The 24,430-nt window shown below is 39.1% G+C and overlaps 1 protein-coding gene across 13 annotated transcripts in view; it reads left to right on the top strand.

Moving 5' to 3' along the window:
- Positions 1–24,430, top strand: part of EYA1 (EYA transcriptional coactivator and phosphatase 1) — a 169,271-nt gene that overhangs the window by 3,545 nt on the left and 141,296 nt on the right. For 11 of the 13 annotated variants that reach the window (XM_065053776.1, XM_065053774.1, XM_065053771.1 and 8 more), the window contains exon 2: positions 9,146–9,255. The exons of the other annotated variants lie outside the window; for them this stretch is intronic. In XM_065053776.1, the coding sequence (XP_064909848.1) occupies positions 9,223–9,255 (33 nt within the window). In that variant the 5' untranslated portion in view covers positions 9,146–9,222. The remainder of the gene's footprint in view (positions 1–9,145; positions 9,256–24,430) is intronic. 13 annotated transcript variants of the gene reach the window in all.

Genomic DNA, 24,430 nt, shown 5'->3' with positions numbered 1-24,430 from the left:
TAATGCATCTTTGTGTAGTTGTGTAAGCAGAAGCTATTTATCAAGGTTCCAAATCCTTAAGTTTTCAGTTTTTATTGTGTTAAAAATGATGAGTTACTGAATTAATTTTCATGAAAATACAGTCTGGCAGAAATCAGAGGAAAAGCAAGTAATCTGTCAAGAAAGAGATATGACAAAATTGAACAAATCAGCATTTAAAAATGTTTTTTAGCATTGTTTTCCAAGGAACTGAGAGTTCTAAAAATGCTTTTACAATCCTTTCGTTCTCCACCCCTGTAATATTCACACCAATTGCCCACATCCAGCAAAGATTTATTAGTGAGGTTTTCATTTCACAAGAAGTGGCTGCTGGCTAGAGAAGTCCCATCCAGTGCCTCCTTCCTTGACCCACTCGGAGCAGGGACGGCCCCGTGGGGAACCGGGCAGCACCGTCGCTGGGATTACCCTGGAGAGGCAAGAGCTCGAGAATGTAGCACAGTAATGTGAAGGAAAATGGACATCTTTGTTAGGTAAATAAAGTATCACCTCTGTTTTAAAGTTAACTTTAAGTTAGTGAATTGTTGGTATTTCTGGTCACCATGGGTCAGGCTTCCAAAGGTATTTAGGTGACTGCAGGTGCAACTGGGTGCTTACTGTCGTTCATAAGGGTGCTTGCAGTGTAAACAAACAGACAAACAAACAGATGTAAATGGTCATAGATTCTTAACCTGACGTGGTGCCTTTAAATATCCCTTTGGACCTCACATTGACAGCTTTGACAGTTCAGTGATACTGTCTTCTGGTTTTCTCAGGCTTAGGACCATTCATTCTCTTTCATTGGGACTTTAACAAAGATTGAAAGAGAAACCATTCTCAGAAATGAGTCCAAATGAAGAAATAGACTACTTGCATCTACTAGTGAAACTTGCACCTACTACAAGTAGGTGCCTTTGCTGCATGATATGAAACAGGAGTATATGTAGATAGAAAATGTCAATTCAGGCATTTGATCTGTTATAAAGACTGAAAATAAGATGCTTCTTGCAATATGTGAATGTTGTGACTTTAAACCAAAGAAAATTTTGGTTCACCTCGAGAGACAGGGCAGACAAATTGTATGGCAGACAAATAAGAAAGCATCATCCTTAGCCTCATTGATGAAGATGTGAGGAAGTCCACTGGCCTGCACACTCTGTTGAATCTCAGTGGTTGATCCAGTGTGGATGCTGGAAGAGTCACACAGAGACATCAGAGCTGGTCACCTACAGAGGCAGGATGGGTTTGACCGGCCGTGGTGGCCTGAGCTGTGTGCCAGGGGAATGCAGCTCCTGCTGAGTCCAGGGGCAATGTGGTGGTTCTTCAAAGGGTGTGGGGCCTCAGAGAATGGTTTGGGTTCAAAGGGACCTCTGGAGATCATCTACTCCAACCCATCTGCTAAAGCAGGTTCACCTAGAGCAGATCACACAAGAATGTGGCCAGGTGAGTTTTGAAGGTCTCCAGAGAAGAACCCTAACCCAGTACTCGGATCCCCTTGTTCAGGGAGATGCCATGACTTTGGCCTGTGAATTTCCCAGTTAGGCATCAACTTTCCGTAGCCGGGATGACTCTCAGCATGCTTTCTCTAACCCTCTCTTTTCTGGGTATTTGCTGGTCTCTGGGACACAGTGGCTTCCACTGCTGAAAATGCTGCTGGTAGTGTTTCTTACTTGAATGCTTTTAGTAGCTTGGGGGAAGCCTAGGCTTTAATGAAGGCTTTTACAATTTCAGACTCAAATGTATCTGATTTATTAAAAAAAATTACAAGTTAGAAGGCTGATTAAAATGAAACATTATTTCACCTAGCGGAAAATTGCTTTTAATTGCTCTGTGTAAACCTTGAAGCCTTGTAATAATTATGATTATAAAACCTTTACTTGTTTGCACTGAATTGTGCAGAAGCAGTACAGTTGTTTGTTGTTAGACCGCAAACTTTTATAGACTACATATATTTTACAAACTACTTTAAAAGCCCACGTAAAATAATAAGTGATGCCTTACCTTTAATCTAAATTTATAATAGGTGTAGAAAGGCTTCCTAGAGCATATATATAATTATTACTCATTAGAAACATTGTACAGAACCACACGGGTTGAAAGTAAACTTTGTTCATAAAGCATCTTACATTTCTTTCCAGAGCTAGGTAAGTATTCCTGTTGCATGTTATGATTCATAGCTTAACATTTTTCTTGTATGTATTTCATTTTCTTTATTAACCATGACAGTCCAACACTCAGTGTCAATCTGTAGATCCGCTTGCCTTTTGTGATGCGTTTTACACATAAAAAGCAGAAAACAGAAGATTGCTCAAAAAACTCACAATGAAGGGACAGATCGTTGAGTTCTGTTTGTTTGTTTGTTCCCCCCCCCGCTTTGTTAATGATATATAAACAAAATGAGGGAAAGTAGGGATTCCTGTAACTTTTGATAATAGAGATCCCATGGAATGCTAAAAGCAAAGCTCTTTCATCCTTGTTTGAGGCACAGAATTCACACTATAAATGTTATTTTTGTTAGTTTTTAAAAATATTAATTTCCTTTATGTTTTCACCTTAAAAATAGTCTTTATTTGCTGTCCTAACCTGTTAGCGTGTTTCTTTGCTGAATAGTTTCAACCTACCTTTCAGATACAAATAAAGTTGATCCCACTGGGTAATTTAAACATCATAATAATTTTGTAAGTCATTAAAAAAAAAATCTGACAAGCAAGTTGCCAGTATAATTTTAATGTTGCTTTATGGTTTGGCTTTCATGTGCATTTAGTATTCAATGAAAAATATGATCTTTTGGAGAGCTCTTCTTTTAGAGTAACATTATTGCTTCAAAATTATGTATATGTATGTGTCGCCCACTTTGGCCCTTTGTGGAGCTTCCTAGAAGAGGTGTCCTGTTGTTTGCCTCTACCAGAGTGATGCATTCAGCAACCCGACCATCACTGGTGTCATACCCGATGCACATTGCATACTCACCAGGACCTCAGTCCTATTCACAATTTAAACCATTCCTGACCACAGCAGATAAGGGAAACAACACAAAGAATTATCAAGATGGTTTCTGAACCAGTTATATTTCAGTTTTAGAATGTGTAAAAGCAATGGCAGATTGGAAACCTCATTTTTGCAGTTCTCCAGTCTTCAACATTTGCCTTTCTCAGGAGCCCAGATAGTTTTGGTCATTACATTGTTGGGTTTCTTTCTGCACCTTGAGAGAAGTTTCTTTGTGTTTGACCAAGTCTCTGCCCACTTTGGGGGACCAGAGAGCATTTCTGAGTGTACTGAAATTAGCAGCCAGCAGATTCCCATTCCTTTATAAACATGCCAACACCTTTTACATTTGTTCTTTTCTTCAGGTGGGAATTTTCTGCTATTTTCACTCCACTTTCTTCCAGTAGCTTAGTTTGAATAATTGTGTTCATCAGACACAATAATTTTTCTAGGTTGTTTCCACTTGAATAGATGTTCCAGGTTGGCAATTTAAATTAGCAAAGTATTCATAAACAACTTGAAGAATGAGGTGCATAGCAAAGAGAGCAGGCTGTGAAGAACTGTGCAAGGACCTCATGAGACAAGTCACTAGACAATGAAATGGCAAATTAAATTCTGCAGAGAAAAATATAAACTGACAGACCCTGGGCAAAATAGTTGTAGCTGTATGTGGAAAATGAGGAACGCTAATCTGACCCTCACCATTCAGAAATGAGATCACGGCGTCAAAGATAATTCCAAGAAAATGTGTTCAGTTCTCAGTAATGGTGCCCCAAAGTGAATGTTCAGAATTGTTAGGAATCCAAAAACCGTACACGGGTTCAAGAGGATGATGGACAAGTACTTACGAGAGCAGTACTAAGAGTTGTCAGAGTGTTGAACTCTACCAGGCTCAGGAAACCCTCTGAACTGAAGAAGCAGGAAGCTGGGAAAATAGTGGGGCAATGGCACAGACTTGATCTGTTCTTGCTCTTCTGCATTCATTTATGGCCATTGTTGGAGACAGCACCAGGGAGGTTGTTGGTCTGAGCCGATAACACGGTCCTTCTGCTCTCAACACTTCCTTTTTCTTGTTAGACTTAATCACATGTGTGAGAAATGTGACACAAACTCTATTGTCAAACAACTTCTTCAAGACATACTCAGGCTTACAGTGTTGTAACAATTACATAAATACTACCAGGATTCAAAAAGTAGTACAGATATATTAACCAGGCTGTCATTAATATAATTTTCTTGTGGTGTGTTCTTTGTGTTTATAGTCCTTTTGTTTTTCTTCATTGTGCTCTTGTGTCTCCTCTGTTAATCTGGTCCAGCACCCAGTGAGATTTCTGTGTAGGTAGATGAGACCTCATGTTTTCTTACCAGAATTGTTAGTTTTCAATGAAATTAAAGCATTAAGGAAACACCATGATTTTGGGTTTTAATTGATTTTTTAATCTTTATTTTAAAGTTAAAAGCTGTCGGCCAGATAGCCAAAAAAAATCTGGATATTTAATTTCTATTACTGACTTAAAAAGAATGAGATTACTTTGGTGCTGACCTAGACACCACAGTGGGTGTAAGTGCCATGGTTTTACACGTGCCTGTCCAGGATACTGAGAGTGCTTGTTCTATATTTAGAAAGGAAAGCCTACCAATAAACCAATAAAATAAAAGTTTTTTAGCCTTCTTCCCTGCAAGTTTACTCCAGCCACAAGTCCTGACACTCCATTCATTTCTGCTCAGAGGTACTGGAAAAAAAGTCTGTGGAGATGGACAAGGATGTTTATGATGATGCAAAAGCAGTGACCCAGATGTGCAGAGTGTGTTACCTATGGGCTCAGTACCCACAGAGAAGTCTAGAGCTGGCCCAGATGCTGTGTTGAGGTCAGTGTCAGTGCTGCAGTTGGTGTGGGATGTCTTCCAGCAGATGTGCATGTTAGGTCCTGCACATCTGGGCACCTATCTGTTTTTCTGGAGTCCCTTAGGCTCGTTGGAAGGCAGGATGCTGTATTGCATCTGCAGGCGTTCCAGTCTCAGTCAGAGGTGGTCTTTGGTCTCAGCACTGGAGTTAATTGTTTATAAAGCTGCTGAAAGGTCCCTACTAAATTTCATTAAAAAAATATCTTTCCCTCTTCCGTTTTATTTCCTTCCCCTTTTTTTTTTTTTTTTTTCTTCTTGGTTTTTAGCTGTTACACTTGGCAAGTTTCTTTCCTAGCATTTGGAAATAATTGTTTTCTAAATGCTACCCAGGTTATCTGCCAAATTTAACACCTTAAAAGGAAGTGGGGATGTGGGATAAGAGACCTACCTGGGAATGGAGTGAATGTAGTGAGCTTTTACCAAATGCTAAAAAGGAAAGTTCCCAAGTATAGCACCTCAAATCAAAAACATTGCGCTCCCTAAAATTAACCGTAAAATATCACACGTTATCATGTACATAGTTAAAAAAAGACCATTTCACCCACCCTCATAACCTCTTTCTTTCTATACCAAATTATAAAGCATAAGTGGCTTTTATGGTTTGGTTTGGTTTGGTTTGGTTTGGTTTTCTAGAGAATGAGTAAGATATAATTTGGGGCGTTATCAAGTTGTTATTAGAAAGTCCTACCAGTTCATGAGAAAGCATGGTCAATGTGGTGAACTTTTTAAAAAAAAAAATATTTAGTAAAAGAAAATAAGAACAAAGCAGTGTCCACTGATGACACTGAAAGTGACCTCATCTTGGAGACTTTGTAATAGCATAATAATCTTTGAGATTCTAAGAGGGAGTGGTATAGGTGGTGCACAGGAACAGAAAAAGAAAGTTAATCCCATCTCCTTGCTGATGGAAGGGGGAATGTTGCCCAAGGTGGTGTTGCATTCCTGCTGCTTCTGATCACAGTGAGATTCAGCAGGGGCTCACTGCAGCTGAACATGTGTTACGACAGCCTTGGATGGCTCTGAGATGTATCTTTTGGTGGCAGAGCAGGGCTTGCATGGGAAATGCAAAGCTTTTATGGAGAACAGCTCAGCAAGCATAATAATTTGGTTCCTTGTCCTTAAATGTTGGTGCCTGTAAGCGCTGGGAATCAATGGTGGCCAGTTTCTTTTTTATTACCCCTGTGTTCGGTGCTGTCTGTGCAAGAGATCACCTTCCGCTGGTAGCTTCCAACCAGAAGAGGTTATTTCACGGTGTCCCTGGCTACGTTTAACATCTGCTTCCCGTGTAATTGGCCACTCGCTTTTGTCAGGTTCTCAGGTGGGTGCTCAGATGGGGAGCCCTTGCAAGATGAGGAGCTTGTTGAAGCTCCTGGCCACCTCCAAGGCCTGGTTGGAGAGTGGTGGGTGACCACTCTCTACCTGGCAGCAAAGGCACATATTCAGGTCCATGCGTGTGGGAAAAATTGCACTGCATCGGCTAACGTTACAGAAAGAAGGAAATAAAATTCCCCATAAATCACTTTCTGTACCTCTTTGCTGGTTTTGTGTGTTTGTGTTTTTTATAGTTGTTTGTTTTTGTTGTTGTCGTTTTGTTTGATTGTTTTTAATTCCCTTTAAAATGATAATAGCTGTTTGGAAAAGGGGGTTGCTGGTTATCATGCCTGCTACAACAGTGCTTCGTTAGCTGCTTGGACTCTAATTGCTGTCATCCTGCATTTAATAATAATATTTAACCAAGCAAATGACTTCAAAAGTAGTAGAGAAAAATAAAAGGGGATATGTACTTTCATGACTTCCCTTCAGTTTAGTTCTTGTCTTTTTCAATAATTGGAGGTATTTTCACTCATATTTGATGTCATATTTTGCATATAACGACTTCTCTGTAATAGATACTCTATGTAATTTAGATGTAGTTTTTGATACATTAACAACTCAAGGGAATCTAATTAGTTTTCACAAAGCTTTACTAAAAGTTAAAAATAACCTAAAATGGCAATTATAGTAAGGATAACTAAGTTGCTCTTGCTTAAAAGTGGAATTTTTCAAAATTAAAATTACTTAATTACATTGTAAATCAGCTGTTCTGTATTAACATCTAAGCCTTCATGTTACTGCTGGCTTGGTTCTGCTGCCAGTGGTCTCTGGTGGCTGCTGAGAAAGATAAGTCTTTGCTCCTGACAGTGTAGGGGGGTATATATAGGACCTTTTCTTCAATGTCTTTTGCAGTGACTTGAAGAGCAGAATATATTAGAGCCGAATATGCAATAGTGGGCTCTTTTGACGCTGGTGTGTTATAGGAATCTCTCCCAGAGAGAGAAAACATTCGCTGCAGCAGCTTCTGCAAGCTAGGTCGCCTAATTGCGGTTGAACTGTGATATACGCTAAAACTGTATATATGCTTTTTCCTTATGTCCTTTAGTAGAAAATGCTTTTTAAATGGAGAGGGTTACTAGCCTTCGTAAAGTTTTCTTTCCATTAGTAAAGAGAGCACTGCTGATCTGAAAAGCTGTCAGGTCATCCACATACCAGCATTACATCAATTGACTTTTGAATATTTTTCCATTAGAAAAGGCTCCATTTTATTCCCTCACTGAAGTGGCAGACTTTCAGCTTGTGCGGTTTTTCCATTTATTGAATTTTGCAATAAAAGAGTTTTTGAAACAGATGTCAGTCATTGCTTGGAAGTGGGGCGTTGTTAGAAAACTGTTTTCTTCTGCTCTTTGCCTTTTTTATTTTTTTCTTAAAGTTAGGAGAAATTCTTGTTCTTTCCCCTCCTTAACTTTAATTGTCACTTTTTAAAGCCTTGAGCCATTTCTAATCTATAATCTGGTGTCAGAACAAATATGAGCACCAAACCCTGATTTCATAGAAATATTTGAGATTGGCCATTGTTCTCAGCAGGAGCAGGACTGGATTAGATGTCTCAATTGAAAACCAGAAAGAAGGGAGTGGATGCATTACAGAAGCATGGTTCATATTAGCATCTTCCTTAGGGTGTGGAGTGGAGCTGTTAACACTTTCTTAATGTTTATATAGAAGTAGCTGAATATGTGCAATGAATAGTGTCCAGTATCGTTTTATTGTGCACTAAACAACAGGGTTTGAATGGATATTTTTCTCTTGCAAGAATCCCATTCCGGTAGAAAGATGCAGAGTAAGATTTTGGATCATGATTCTAAAATATAAATATATGTTTCATATACAGCGTGGTGTTAGGACAAATTAAGTATCTTCAGGTCATCGGATCTTTGCTTGCCATAGGTAAGCAAAGTGCTATTCATATTTCTGTTGATATAAGGTGTGTATATATATATATATGTATATATATATATACACACACACTTAAAAAAGCAGTTTTACATTTTTATTATTCTTTAACAGACTACATTCGCCCCACATCTTAAATAAGAAAAAGACCAAAAAAAACCCAAACAAAAAAAAAAAAATCAAACCAAACACCAAAAACCCCAAGCCAGTTCTTCTAATGAGGGTTTTAGTTGGGTTTGTTTGAATTATTCAGATGATTAATTCTAAATTTGAAGAAGGTCACAGCATTTTATTCTAAAGAAAGTGGTCTCTGTAAGGAAACCATGTTTTGAATTGATATCTGTTTGGGGGGCCTTTGTTAATATGTCTCAGCACTTCACTGTTATTTTTAACATCAAAGAACACCATTTCCAAAGGTGAGAGAACACAAAGCATCCATATTTATAATTTATAGGGGCTAGAACTGTGACCTAATGTAAACTTGAAGAGATTTAGTATAAAAATATCCTTAGCTTGAGGGCAACTTTTTGAAAACTTTGTGGATTTTCTCTTTTATCCTGGCTCAATCTACAATAGTATTTCTTTGTTATTATTTCCTCTTAGCATTAGAGTACAATTGACATTGATAGATATCAGGGAGAGGCTGAACTTCACCAAAAAAAAAAAAAGAAAAGAAAAGAAAAGATTTGTTGTTGGCACAGAAGTACCGTCAGCAGAGGAGTTCCTGGCTGCCTTTTATTCATCTGCCGACAGCGAGCACAACAGGACTCTCGCCGCCTGCTTTTGGTTCACGTGGATTTGCAATAAACAGCTCCGCTATATGTTTATTTTCAAGATGAATTCAATTCATCAAAGATAACTGCTCCCAACTTGTGAATACTTGTTCCTTAAAGGAAAGCCGCAGATGTAAAGATCAGCTCTTAATTTCATGCCAACAAATTAATACGGCACTGTGGTGCTGTCTTTTCCACAGGTGTGCATGTGTATTAGGACTGTCTGAGCCTCACTGTAACTGATAGCCTGTATATAACTTGGAAGAAGAAATCTTCAATGGAAGACCCCCAGGGAATAAATGGGAAGTCTGTAAGTAAACGACTTGTCAGTCCTGAGAAAATAGTTACGGCTTTTAAAGGGGTAATTATTTTTGTTGCAATGAAGTGACTGGAAAGTTTTAGAAAGCTACATGTACTTTTAGTGACTGGAAGGAGCAGTGAATGATGAAATTCATTGAGAGGTGGATGCTTATGCTAATGCTACAGAAAATAGGTATGGATTTAAAAATATTTGTCTTCAGTGATTCATATTACAAAGCGATGGTGTTGCTTCCTCTAAGAAATATACACCTTGCTGCATTTATATTGTTAATATTTTGATCTGTTGGAGAGTTTTCTCCTGTTATTTGAAGTTATTTCTTTGCCTGTGTGAATATATGTAAATATTGTTCCTGGGTGAAGCGGGTGCAACTCCTAGCTACAGACTCTTATGAACAGTGGCAAAATTTGTGTGTGTTTTTTTTTTTTTAAAGTTTTTAGCAGCATTATTGTTTCTTGTAAATGCCTGTTTATAAAGTTACAATAGTAAAAAATTTTTCGAACTGTCAGACATGCTTAATAATGTTTTAAAACAATATTTCATGCACAGTCAAATGTGTGTGTGTGTGTGTGTGTTACAGATTTGTTAGTTTAGTTTGTAATATCATTCTTGGCACTCAGTGAACATTGAAATGCTACATATATATTTTTATTCTGGATTGTTTTAACAGAAACAGTGCACGTTGAAATTGCCTTACTTTTACCAGTTGTAAAAGAGTTCCAAAAACTACTATTTAGTAAATTTGATTAGATTTATTTCCTGCATTTTTTTCTCATTTGTTTTCTACATTTGACAGTACTCTTTCTGTTGCACTTGTATATCCAGTTTCCCTAATACTTGTGTTAGTTTTTCACGTAGCAACAGAGTAGAAAGAACTAAGTCACCTAATAATAAGCCTGTTGTGTTGGGTGTTTTTGTTACACTTCTCCTCTAGTGTCATTTTTACTGTCTGAAGCAATATGGCTTTGATTATTTTCCAATGTTCATTTGTTCCAGTCTGTCTCTATGCATATGTTTGGGTATTTATTCATCGCTGCTACAGCAATATGTGAAAAGGACCAATTCACTCCTCAAGAAAGGAGTGGCCATGGTTACCGACTGGTGCTAAACAGGGATGGTTGGTCCTTTTTGCAGTTGCAGTCCCAGAGCTTTCAGCACCACCCAAGCCCAGTCCTTGTTCTGTTCAGGATCAGGCTTTCCTCTATGCACGAAAAGCCTTTCCCTGAAGCCGTCGGGATTTTCTGCGGCTCCGATTGCAATACTGCCTCTCTGTGTGCTCAGCATATCCCAGGCTTCATGTGCTGCAGTGGGTTTGGGTCGGGTAATTGTATGCTGGAGCTGTATGTAATGACAAATGTAACTGTCGCTTAACATAACAGGAGAATTAAGGGAAATATTTGTTCATGGTTTGGCACTACCAGCACTCCTGTTGGGGTTATTCATTCCATTCCTTCTTTTCACCACTTAGTCCAGAGAGCCTGTAAAACACTTCATCTGCTCAGAATTTCCTTTCACATTACCCAAGTGGGTGGTAGTTGTGGATGCTATCGGGATTATCAAAATCTAAACCAGTAACTGCTGCATAGACTTGCTGCATCAACAAACACTTAGGCTTCTCTAACTGTGAGAGCCCGAAGGTATATGACACAGGGCAGACGCAGTATTGTGGGCTGTGACTCTTTTGATTGCCGTGTCATTGGATAGGTTGAAAATTGGGATATTAAACTGATGAATCAAATCTTGCAATTAGGCTCCTCTTTAATTCATTTGTAATTGGACAGGCTAGTGTGTTTGCAACAGTCAGTTGACCAACTGGTCAACAGGAGTTTCTTAAAAGCAACAGTCAGAAGGCAAAACAGTCTCTGTGAAAATAAAGATGTCATGAGCACTATTTTTGTTTATTCTGCTCTGTGTGTATGCATACAAGAAAGAAAGAAAGAGGGTGAGAGACAGATTAACACTCTGCAATTACAACACAGAAACCAAAAGACATTTAGGATTTAAGATCCCAAACACATGTAGCTACTCATAAAAGCTGGTGGTAGTCCATGGGAAAAGAGGAAAACTTTTCTACAAGCACTGGTTGAAACACACTTTTATTTTGGAACTGGCCCATAAAAACTATGCTGTGGAAGCAATTTCAGGTACAGAAGGGTAAGGGAAGAGCTTTATTCAGCAACTGAAAATTTAAGGTGTATAATGTTTTAGGAAAACAGAGCTAAATGGACAACAGAGGCAGCACCAGGAGTAGAAGAAAGGAAAATGAAAGAAGTTTATCAGACAACACTAAGGAAAATAGACGGATATGTACTTTGCCATTTTTTGGCCAAGATTTCTCTGTTGAGAAAGAGGGTGATCTTTACATGGTAATGCAGCCTGTCAGTGTTAATGTGCACAAGAGGATACCATAGTAAGCCCAGTAGGCCAACTTCTGCTCTCTATTACATTCATACAGCTGAGAGGGCATTTTAGCATCTAAGCAAACTTACGTCACTTGGAGAAATGATCCTAATGGTACTGTTGTGTTTGGTTCACTTTGTGTTGGAATGGACTTGCAAACTTGTGCTTGCAAACTTGAATGCTACATCTGCCTCTGCCTTTCTTTTACTAGGTGCCTAAGAAAGAAGCATAACACAAAACTGAGGCTGGCTAGACAGAGGATATCGGTCTATTATTCTGCCTGAAAAAGCCATTGGTGTTCAGTTTCTTTCTTTCCAAGTTCAAACAGCCTTGTTTGTTAATGATATATGCAGCTATTAAAGATGTTCCACTCATGGTTTATTAAGCTAAAACAAGAGTTCTTGAATATTTGTAAGTAGTGGGTTGTTTTCAGTTTGCATCTCTGTATTAAGAAATTGGTTGTTGATTTCAGCCCAATTTGTCAGTGACACAGAGATCTCAGTGATAAACTGGGAAGCCCTGTTGACTCTCTTAAAGGACAAGAGGCCTTGCAGAGGGATCTAAATAGACCGGAGCATCAGGCAATGATAAATGGGATGAAATTTAACAAGTCCAAATGCTGGATCCTGCACCTGGGACGGAGTAATGCCAAACACAGGTATAAATTGGGAGAGGAGTACCTAGAGAGCAGCCTTACAGAAAGGGATCTGGGGGTGCTGGTCAACAGCAGCTGAATAGGAGTTAGCAGTGTGAGCCCTGGCAGCCAAGAGGACAAAGCGCATCCTAGGGGTCATCAAACACAGCCTCACCAGCTGGTCGGAAGAGGTAATCACCTCTTATTATCCTATTGTGTTCAGCATTGGTGTGGCCTCACCTTGAGTACTGTGTGAAGTTCTGGGCCCCACAATTTAAGAAGAATGTGAAGCTCCTTGAATATGTCCAGAGGAGGGCAATAAAGCTCGTGAGAGGGCTGGAAAGAAGGTCCTGTGAAGAACGTCTGAGGACTTTGTGCTTGTCCCATTTGGAGAAAAGGAGTCTGAGGGGTGATCTCATTGCTCTCTACGGCTTCCTGAGGAAGGGATGTGGAGAGGGAGGTGCTGAGCTCTTTCTCCCTGGATCCAGTGATAGGACATATGGGAATGGTTTGAAGCTGCACCAGTGAAGGTTCAGACTGGACATTAGGGAACATTTCTTTACCAAGATGGTGGTCAAACCCTGAAACAGGCTTCCTAGAGAGGTGGTTGTGTCAGTGTTTAAGAGCCATTTGGACAATGCCCTTAATAACATGCTTTAACTTTTGGCCAGCCTTTAAGTGGTCAGGTAGTTGGATGAGATTATCGTTGTAGGTCCCTTGCAACTGAAATATTCTGTGCTATTCTAGGTTCCTACAACAGGGCTGCCTCAATGACTGGGCTGTTTCAACTCCAAGACTGTCAAAATGCCATGCTGCATACCTCATTGATCTTTCTGTGGTTGTACCTCTTAGCTGATTGACTCTGGAGCAAATCACCAGCAGCAAATTATCATGATTTAGCTTGCGACTGAAATCTGAAAGTCTGATACACAGCAAACATGTTCACACTTTGAAGTGCCATGCATAGGGTTGCATCTCATGCCTGATTTGGTATATCCTGCTCCAATCTCCATTTGAGTTTGTAAGTTCTGTTCTTGACCATTCTGTCAGTCATTTGCAATGAGTCCCACTGCTCACACATACCTCACAATAATAATGCAAATTTTTAAAAATAATGTAAAATCATAATGGTAGGCTAAATCTCTACCAGTCCCAAACTTGGCATTTACATGAATGCGTTGCCCTAGAAACCCTCTAGAAGCCCTAGAAACCTGACGAACACTGATAGTCAGAAGATTCTGGCTTGGTGTGCTTGAGATAGGCATAGACCTGTGTTAGAAGTACTCTGATGGCAACTTTTTTAAAAAAAAACTCCAAAAAGGAATTGTAAAAGTAAGCATCTATTTTATTTAATTTGATATGCCTGTTGATTTTTAAAAATTCATTTTAAAAAAAATAATTTTCAAGATTCAGCACAAGGAAGTTTTCACAAGTAAATATTATCATGTTTTCAGCAATTACTGTACCCCGTGGGAATATTTTGGAGGGTATTTCTTCTCCAACAGTCTCTCTTCAGAAGCAATCTTAGGTTATTATATAGAATAAAATACTTTTCCTTCCTACCCCATCCAGGTTCATAGTTGGAAATTCCCATTGCAAAATTATACTCCAAGAAGTATTTTCAACATTGAGTGTTTTCGATGATTGACTTTGCCCATCTGGAAAACAGAGCGAAGACTCGGAGGCCCTCAGCAGTCAAGTTAGATCCAAACACTGTGCACCCAATGAGCCAAGAAAGGAGGTGCTCCTAGTCTGCTCCAGCAGTTAATCTTCTCCAATTCCCCCTGCAGCCCACAAACCTCAGTTTTCGGTCAGTGCTCTGGGCTGCCTAACTGCATACTTCCAGCTTCTTGCTCCTCCCCACTGCTCGCCAGACCCCTCTCCTGCTTACCCCATGCCGTGTATCAGACAGTGGTGCTTGCAGTGAAAATTCACTTTATTCCTTTGCTAATGGAAAGATGCACAGCAAGGAGTTGGTTTCAGCAATAAAAGGAGAGAAAAAGAAACCCCCTCCCCCCCCCAAAAAAAAAACCAACCAAGCCAGCACCACAACCAAAACCCAAACCCAAAACAACAAAACCAAACAAAAAAAAAAAACAAGAAACATCCAGCACCTGGCTGCAGCAAAATAATGAATTTTGCAGCAAACATGCGAGATTCTGTGGAATCTTGGAAAAATGCCAGACTCCACGACCACAGAAATGCTGAGTCCATGGGGCCCAGAGAGAGATGGCTGGGGCAGTTCACATCTCTCTGTCTTTGTTTCAAGCTCTTTGCAGTCTTACTGAGGCATCAGATTTCACTCTCTTCACATTTTCAAGGTTATCTTTCCTACCAGAAGGGCTAGAAAGTTCATTTTGTTTCGAGGTGAGCCGAGATTTGGCAGTGTGGCTCACCAGCCAGGGAGCAGTTTCAGAGGCCACCACTGTGGTGGTTGCATGGTTGTGCCTGTGGGCATGGCTGGTGACAGCCTAACAAGCTCTTTGTTTGAGCAACGTCATTGTGTTGTGCCACCACATTATCCGTCACATGAGGGGACAAAGTCTACTAGGAAAATAGGTGAAAATACACATATTTTACCTTCGGTTGAAAACTCATAGCATCGTCACCTGTGAAAATCATGTATATTGGTGTTACCTTATTTTGTCTCAAAGGCTGGCACAGCACTGTACTCTCTTTTGCATTCCCTTGGTATTCTGAAGAAATGTGTAAATAGCTTCCTTTTTGGAAAGCTTTGCAATAACCAACAAGCACCACACAATTGCAATCTGTAACTGAGCCTATAAAATGTAATTGCCCACACCCTTCCCACACCCCTTCCCCTCTCTATTTGCAATTGGTAGGATATTGGAAACATAAGCCACAAAACCCACTTATAACACTTGGTAAGTGTCAAAAATAATGAACATCCGGAACTAGCTGATGTATTTTAATTCCCCGAATTGAAATGAGCTGATGGAAGGCAATGTATGGTAACTGCCCAATCAGTAACTATTAGCAGAATTTTTTCTTTAAAAATATTTTAGTGAAAATACTACTGGAAATTGTAAGCTGTTTGTGGATAGTTGGAAGAACATACCTAACACACTACAAACTATTCATTTGGCTGAATTTGCAATAGCACCATGGAGGAATTCTCGTTACTTAAAATGTACTTTTCAATGTACTAATTGATGGCAGAAACCCTGCAGTGCCAAGGCAACAATGCTTGTAGCACTGACAGAAGTACTTCTGCCCACAGTTCAGAGTGTTGTGTGTATTCATAAGTCTTTGCAGAACCAGAGCCTAAACGTAGCATTCATCGTAGCTCGTATTTTTAATGAGCATTTGTAATTTTCTGTCAATGATACCAGAAACTAATCCCACCACCAGTGTAACTCTGAGTGCATTTTCTGCACACACATCAGCACTGACATTATGGTCCCAGCCTTAGCAGAGGCACAGAGACTTTGCAGGAATTTGGTGGTGCTCTGTCAACAGATACCACCACTGATACTAGATACAAACGCTCTTTTCCTTAGAGAGATTGATCTTTGTCTTTATTATGGTGTTTGTAGATAGCCTTATAAAAATGGGTATATATGTAGATTAAAAAAAAAAAACCCAAACCAATTCATCTGATTCTTTCCAACCGCTATATACGCATGCTGTATACACACTGTTCTGCATGAAGTCTCTTCTTGAAAGTCTTGATGAAGTTGTAGCTTAGCCCTTAGCAGCAAAAAGCAAACTGCCAGTGAAGTTTATTTTCTTTTTTACTAGGTTTTCTGGACCATTGTTCTGCTCAAGAAGCCATGTTTGTTAGTTTTGGCTCTCTGGCTTTTCTTCCTTAAGGATAACCTCTCCTTAGGCAGTTGTACAACTATGCACTAAAATACTGCATAACAGTTTATTCACAGCCCAAGCTCCAGCAGAATTCAACTGTGTGACTTCCTGGCTTAAGCGGGGGTGCATCCGTAATGTAAATACCTACTTGATTTTGTGGAAAACCAGGAGGTTTTTTGTTTGTTCTTGTAAAAGATTCCTGCTGGACGCTTAACTTTAAATTTGGCATCCAGCCTTCTCTGCTGTGACTCGGATACTGATCTGATTTTGTGCTTTCATGGACATTTTTATATTTTAAAATTTTTAATTCAACATTAGCGTTGCTTACAAGCTACAGAGCAGAATAAAATCACATTACAAACATTGTAGTATTAGATTTTATCACCATTTATTTCTTCTCATCTGCCCAGGGATTTCTACATGTTCGGTAGAACTAATTTGCAGTCAGACACTGAGGTCTTCTAGAAGGCCAGCAGGCTCCACAAACTAATTTATCCAAATAACCAATCCCTCATAGGCCAACCATAGAAGGACACCAAAATGGCCTAAGCAGGCAAAGCCCCCTTTTGAAGTCTGGAATGTTTTGACTGACTTGAAACAGGCGGCAGGAATGAAGGGATAATTTTCAGTGACCCATGGGACTTTTTTGCCATTTTCAAATATTAGGTAAAACAAAGAGAAATTGCTTGTTCTAATTTAGAAAGACTTAGCAATCCGGAAGGTAACCAGACTCAGAATTAAGTACTAAGGTATAGAGCTGAAGTTTACTCAATGCATTGCGGGTTTGTATCTGAGTATATAGTATTTACACACCCACACATAGACACACTGCTTTACTTATACATGCACATACCAAGACTGTTTTTTGAATTTCACTTTCATAACGAAGCTTTAGTACAGAGTATATCTATGCAATATTAAGTAAACTACCTGAAACACTATTCTTAAGTACATACTGTTTTTCTTGAAACAGTCATTTGTAATTAGGAGGACATGTTCCTGTTGCTGCTTCAAAAACTGACATACTCAGATGCAAAGGCTTCCATGCCATACCTGCCTTCTCACACCCCCTGTTCTGCTGCCATTCGAGTAAGTGCAGAAATTAATATAATTTTTAAGTGAGTTTTCTAGTCTAAAGTAGTCTTGCAGACACAAAGGGGAAGTATTTTGATGCACACATAAAACCACAATTTTCTATGAACACTTCTAAGGAGAAAGAGAGAGAATGTGAATATTTAGGAACAAATTCAGCTACTTGCTCTTCAGCTGCTTGAATGTGTATCTTAAAGACAGTGTGGAGCAATCTCACATACTTCAGGAACTTCTTCAGAGACACGCTCTTGTCAATTTTTGTCTCAACTTTACCAAGCAGATTTGTGTGATACGCCCACCCCTGTATTTAACAACACTAATGACACAGACCAGCTCCAGCTCTCAGCTTCATCCCCATGACATTGACTCAGAGGTAAGATGGAGATTCCAAGCAGAAAGAGTGTTGTCTGTAAGAAGGAATCACTAAACCCGTAGTGAAGCTTCTCTACCCATGCTTAATTGAAGTACGTTGCCGTAAAACAGTATTTTTGCAAGGACGTTGGTCACCATTTCGCCCTTTTCCTTCTGGCATCTTTAGTAGTTCTTGGGAGCTGGACGGGTATAACACTCCCAGTTAAGGGTGAGGGTAAATGTCGTCTCCTGCAAGCACACAGCATGATTACAGGCTTAGGGTTCTGCCGAGCATTGCTGCGGGTCTCATGTGCGTGTCCTCGTAACTTTATGGACATTTTAGGCTGGCAGTTTAAAGTTGACTATTAAAGATCTTGGGTACTTGGTTGGGCTGTAGCTATTGCTGGTATTGTTCCTATGTACATAGCAAATTCCTCATTTTTGTTTGTTATTTTACATGGGTTATTGACATAAAAGTTCCTTCTGATTTCAGATTTCTCAGAAATATTTGTTCTTAGTATTACCCTACAGTAACAGACAAATATGATAGAATGACAGAGAAATACTGTTTGAGTGTAGTTTTCAATCTTATGTATACTGACCTCATATTAGTGGATTTCAGAAGCATGATGTTTAAATTAATGTTGTTTTGGTGTGAGTGTACGTATGTGTGTCTGTGTGCATGGAATGTTTTAGATTAAATTAGGTTATGTTCCATCTTTACTTGAGGAATATAATTTTGTTAGTAGTTGATAATGTTAATGCCTTGATTTTCTCATATTATGTTTACATATATGGCTACAGTAAAATCAAATTATATTTGCTGGGGGTAAGATTAGTCAGTCAAGGACCGGTTTACAGCAGAAGAAATTAAAATTCATAGTTTGCAGGAAAGAGATGCTTCTCTGTTTCTGTCTGCCTTGCTTTAGCTGTGTTGTCTAGACTGTCCTGGAAGTCGTAGACTTGCTGGTCTCCCAGCACAGCACAGCAGCAGAGCCTGGCAGTGAGTGTGGAGGCTTCATAGGGATTTCTTGCTAATTTTTTTCTCAATCTGTTTTAAAAGGAGTAAGTGGGAGAGTAAGACATTTCAGGCACACTTTCACGCTGTCCTTATGCAGTAGAATATTTTAAAGATATAAATTAAATGTTATATTTGGGTAAAATGAATGGGTATTAAAAAAAAAAGAGAGAGCTTTTAGAGTAAGCACTACTTGGGTGCTTGTAGATTCAGGCATTTGCTCTTGCTGAATGTGTATTTAGTACTGTAGATATTTTTAGGAAAGTAAGCATGATCTATTATTTATTTTATTTTTATTCTTAATAATTGGACATATTTTTCATGTTTGACCATCCTTTTAGGCCTGTAAATAATTTAAAAGATCTAAAAGTATCTCTGTATTCAGAATCAACTAGTTAAATGCTTATATGCCTTGCTTTCACCTTCAGTTATTTGTACATGAAAAAAGAATCTAAATTTAGGGATGGCCCATTTCACTTCTATTTTTCTACTCTAGATTGAAGCATTAGACCTTTTGGGAATGAGGTATATTTAGTAGTAGGCTGATAGGTACACGAGATTTGTGTCATTTACAACAGTATTTTGGAAAGGTGTAAGATCTATGTTGTGTTTTTCTCTGGTTTTAGTAAGGCATTGTAAAAGCAAAGTGGCACATCAAGCAGGTTTATATAGTGCAGACACTGCATAAATCCTCTGCTCAGTCCCTGGAAGGGCTGTGTACTGCCATTATGCTTTCTATAAACAGAAGACAAGCACACTGCCAAGTCCTTGCAGCACTGCACACCAGCTCTTTCTGTTCTTAGCTTGTCTTGTTTATTGTTGCTCAAAGACTGTCTTATTTGCCAGTATTCCATCCGCTTTTGATCACTGGGAGCAAAGAGTGTCTTGTACTTCTTGATAGCTGGCCTCTCCATCTCAATTTCATCTCTGTTTGCAATTTTAAGTAAAATAATTGCCTCTGATGAGTCTAATTAATTTGACAGTATTTTGATCTGACTAAAGAGAGTTAAAGACAATAGCTACTCAGAAGCAAACACTTCTGGGGCTGGCCAGGATAACAGGAACCTTGTTTTACAGCTTGAAGAACACTCAGATTTCAACTGGCAGAGAAGAGCAAGAGGTATGTAAGAGCCGTTACATTGGGTTAGACAACATAACTTAGCTTCACACCACAAAGGTGTCTCTTCCAAGCTGGAGAGCCTTATTTTTTCCTGAGGCTGGTGGGCTTTGTGTGAAAGATTCAAGATGTGAGCACTCTGGTTTTATGTTGTTTTCTGGTTTACTCTGTATTTCCTTCCTAATAATTTTTAATACTATATCCACCCTTTTGACTGCCATTGGCCAGTGAGCTGTTGTTTTCAGAAAATTATTGGCAACAAACCCAAGATCTCTTTCTTGGGAACAGTAGTTAATTCAGCACTTATCCTTGCTCATCCTCAGTTTGACTTGTCTTTTACTTTGCATTCATTGACATAGAATTTCACTGGCTCTTGTCGCATGTAGTCACCATGATGGTACCTCTCTGTAGGCAGCTTTGCTTTGAGCTGTTCAGTATAGTTTAGCAAATTTATAACCTTGCTGTTTGCCATCTTTTCCAGGGCATGTGTGTTTAATTGAGCAGGTTGTTTTGGAATTCCACTAGTAACATTGTGAAAACCCTCCACTTTTTCTGTTACATCCGTTAAATAGTAATTAATGACAGACCTTTTATTTTACCTTGTGACAAATTATTTAAGATCTTTTCAGTTGTGAGAGCTTTTCGGAAATCTAAATATACTACATTAACCAAATCATCCTTATCCAAATAATCATTAACTCCTTACAGAAACGCTAGAGATCTTGAAGTTATGACTTCTCTTTACAAAATCATGCTTTCTCTTCCCCATTACATCATATTCCCATATGCCTACCAATTCTCTTGTTTATTATAACAGCTGATTTGATCATGCTTCCATTGTTTTAGAGGTCTTGGGTGAATTCTTGGGTCTGAGTATTTTGTGCCTCCTCATTTTGTTAATCTGCCCCAGTGCTTCCCCTGCTAATACTTTGGTTTGGATCTTTCAAGGTGTTTTCTTCTTGCGTAGTGACTATCATGCAAATAATTCATTTATTAGTATCTTTACTTCAATGGTCTGATCCTGACTGAGCATTCCTGTATTACCACAGGCAAATGTTGGCTTTTCACATGTTTTCCATGAACTTTTTACATTGATCTGAGCCAATAGCATTTTTTTTCCCTGTGTTCTCCTGGGTTTATGTTTGAATCTACAGAACTTAAGACTTTTTCCAGTTTCAAGTATGTAGCTGTAACATATGGCACTTTGCCTGTATAATGTCTCTGGACCCTCAATGTTTGCTCCAGCTAAGCCTGAGTCTTCTGTGTCTCTGCACAGGTCACCTAGTGCTGTACAGGTGTCCAGGGCATCTAAAATAGCACCAGAGGTCTTGTCTGGGCATCAGAATTGCTCCCAGTGTTTTTTTAATTTTATTAATATCTTTTATCTACCTGTCTAGTAATTTTGTCTTTTTCTACTTCCATTATCTTTTCAGAGTGTAGACTGAATGTACTTTTGCAGATAATTCACCTCCTACAAATGTTCACTATTTTGTATAAACAAATCCTTAGTTTAGTGAGATCTATGAATCACACATATTGTGTATAAAAATACAAACCCAGAAAATGTAAGGAATTAATTGCATCTTGGCTTCCAGGTCATACAGTTATAATGCACAGGCTTCATAACTTCCAAGAAATTATGTATTTTAAGTGTACCTACCATGCCAATTGTCAGTAGCGTGAGTATGTCTGCCAGCATGACTGAATGCATGCTTGCACATTTGCAACCTCTTCTTATTTCTTAGGAAATGAAAAAATATAATACAGGCTGTTTCAATAAGCTGGACGCAATTTTAAAAGCAGTATAAAGGGTGTTTCAAGAAGATGGAACAAATTTGAAATCACTATATCTCTGCAATCGTGAACCGCCCATGAATGAAACTCTTGCCACTTGAAAGGGTGGGGCACAGAGTTTCAAATGATTACTGAGAGATAACTCATTAAACTGTTTGTAAATTTTTGTGTAATTGTAACATGTTGCCATCATGAAATATACTGCTTTGAATCTGGGTCCACCTTTTTGAAATGCCCTGTAGTTGGTTATAGATTTTTCCTGGTTTGTATGCTATGGAAGTCTCCATAGCCCTCCTAATATATTGGTCAAATTCTTTTTTGTTGTTTAATTATATGTTTCAGAAAGTCATCTCCCACATGGTCTTACAAAAAATTTAAATAGAAGCCTAGAAACCTCTTCAGTTTGTCTGATATGCTCTTGAAAGATTTTGCTGATTTGGTGCCTGTAGGTGGTCAGTTGTAGCCTTGCCCATGTCTGAGGCTGAGGGGATGGTGGTGTCTCCTGCTCAGGCAGACATCCTGCTACTGTCTTCTCCCTGCTAGTACCACTGGGTGCAGCCATCTCTTCCAAGTGGGAAATGCTCCCCTACTCCACTCTGGTGAGACCCCACCTGGAGTTCTCCGTCCAGCTTTGGATCCCTCAGCACAGGAAAGACATGGACCTATTGAAGAGGGGCCAGAGGAGGCCACCAAGATCATCAGAGGGGTGGAATACCTCTCCTGTGAGGACAGGCTGGGAGAGTTGGGGTTGTTCAGCCTGGAGAAGAGAAGGCTCCAGAGACACCTTATTGCAGCCTTTCTGTGCTTAAAAGAGGCCTATAAGAAAGATGGGGACAGACTTTTTAGAAGGGCCTGACAGGACAAGGGGTGATGGTTATAAACTAGAAGAGGGGAGATTCAGGTTAGACATGAGGAATAAAGTTTTTACAATTGGGGCGGTAAAATACTGGAACAAGTTGCCCAGAGAGGTGGTAGATGCCCCATCCCTGCAGACATTCAAGGCCGGGCTGGACGGGGCTCTGAACAACCTGATCTAGTTGAAGATGTCCCTGCTCAGTGCAGGGGGGTTGGACCACATGACCTTTGAAGGTCCTTTCCAACCCAAACTATTCTATGATGAACTGAGACACATTGACAATGTGACTTCTCTTTCTGTCAAAGCTGAAACGACGACAGGATATTTCAACATTCCCAAAGCATTTTTAAAGACCTAGGATGAATAGTGTTTTAATTTTATCCTCCTACCTGTTTTGTTGAAGGTCAAGTCTCCCAACTACCTCAGGGCGAATTAGGTCACAAAACTCTGGTATGTAGACAGCATTTTTGAGACCATTTCTTTACAGCATAAATAACCACACAAATAAAGCTGCAGAACTAGCAAAGTATATGTTTTATTATTATTTGAGGGAACAGATTCTCTTTATGAATCTCCTTTATCTGTGTGAGATATTCCAGATTTTGTTGTTGTTGTTTCTCAGAAGCGTTCCAGGTGAGACTAGAGTGCCTATGACAATGTGTAAAGCATTTTTATTATGTGCCAATGGCTGAGAACAGAACTTACTATCCTGCATTAACTTTTACAGTGGAAGGTTTTATAACCAGTGAAAATGTGACAGTACAGCACTAGGGTGAGATCTGAGTAAAGCTTTTGTTTTTGTTAGAAAGAGTTGTTTGAACATTTAAATTGAAAAGATCATCACCAAAAAGAGCTCCGTTCTCCAGCTGAGAACTGAGGTGACAAAATTTTGCGTTTCACATGGTTTGCAACACATCTGATGGATGAGCTGAATAGCAAAGCTCATTACTTTGAGTAGCGAAAGTGTTGATATAGCTGTGATGAACTGAAGAAGTAAATGAGGTAAGAGTTGCATGAAAAAAATGTGTCTTTTTATAAGATCAAAATGATGGAATAAGAGGTTGCAAAAATCAATTTTAGGTGCAAAAACATTCACAGCTTTTCTCACTGAATGTATTAAGTTAAAATAGAGAATAGTTTTGAAACTGAAACTCTTGGTGAATTTGTGTTGAATTTGGGTTAAGAGTTTTGACAAAAAAAACCCAGAAACTGGGGATGTTGGCATCAGTTACAAGTTGGGAAGGTGTGATTCCAGCCCCTTTTCATTCTTTCTGCTGGTGATGGTGCTTTGGGATACATGGTCATGACTGGTGGTTTGTGTCGGAGCAGAGAGATAAATGAACACCTCGCCTTTGAGACCAAGTGTCCTCTCCACTTGATTGCAGATATTGTGAGGGAGAGGTCTGAAAGCAATCTGCTACAGATAAACAAGAGAGAAGATGGAGTTTAAATTCCAGCTCTAACCAGATACAAGTGGGATTTAGGCTCAGTTTTGCAGTCTTTGGGTTGTAGGATAGTCAGTTTGGTAAGAAACTCCTGCTCTAGCCACGTGCCCCACCCCTTTGTTGTCTAATCTTTTAATTACAAGGTCTTTCTCCAAAACTTTTTCCTCCCCTTGCTAGTGAAAACTCTGGCAAGTTTTGATTTTTGGTCTGACTCAGAAGGGTTAGACAGGTTTTGGGAGAGTGGGGAAATAGCCTTCCAGCAAAACTCCATATTCACAGCTGTCTTTTCACATTCTTTTTGGAACCTGCATCTCACTGACCAAGAAAAGGCGATGTTGGAAACATTTCATTATTTATGTAATATTATTTTAAGGTAAATTAGTAGCTCTGTGATTTTTTTAAAAATATATATTATTATTCTTTGTATCTACAGGAAGATGAAAGACCAGTTCTTGTAGGTGGCACAGAGAGAGGAAAGAGAAAAACAAACTGTTGCTTAAAGAACTCTCAAGTTTAGTTTATAGCAAGATATGGTGGAAGAGTAAATGTTGGAAGCCCATCTGTTCTAAAAGCAGTTTCTGAGAGCCGAATTACTTAATTTTTGGGAAAAAAAATCTATTAATGTTTTTTATGA

This window comes from Columba livia, chromosome 2 (assembly GCF_036013475.1).
Source record: "Columba livia isolate bColLiv1 breed racing homer chromosome 2, bColLiv1.pat.W.v2, whole genome shotgun sequence".
Taxonomy (NCBI): Eukaryota; Metazoa; Chordata; class Aves; order Columbiformes; family Columbidae; genus Columba; species Columba livia.
The sequence above is the reverse complement of the archived record's forward strand: the minus strand, read 5'-3'. Positions and strand labels throughout refer to the sequence as shown.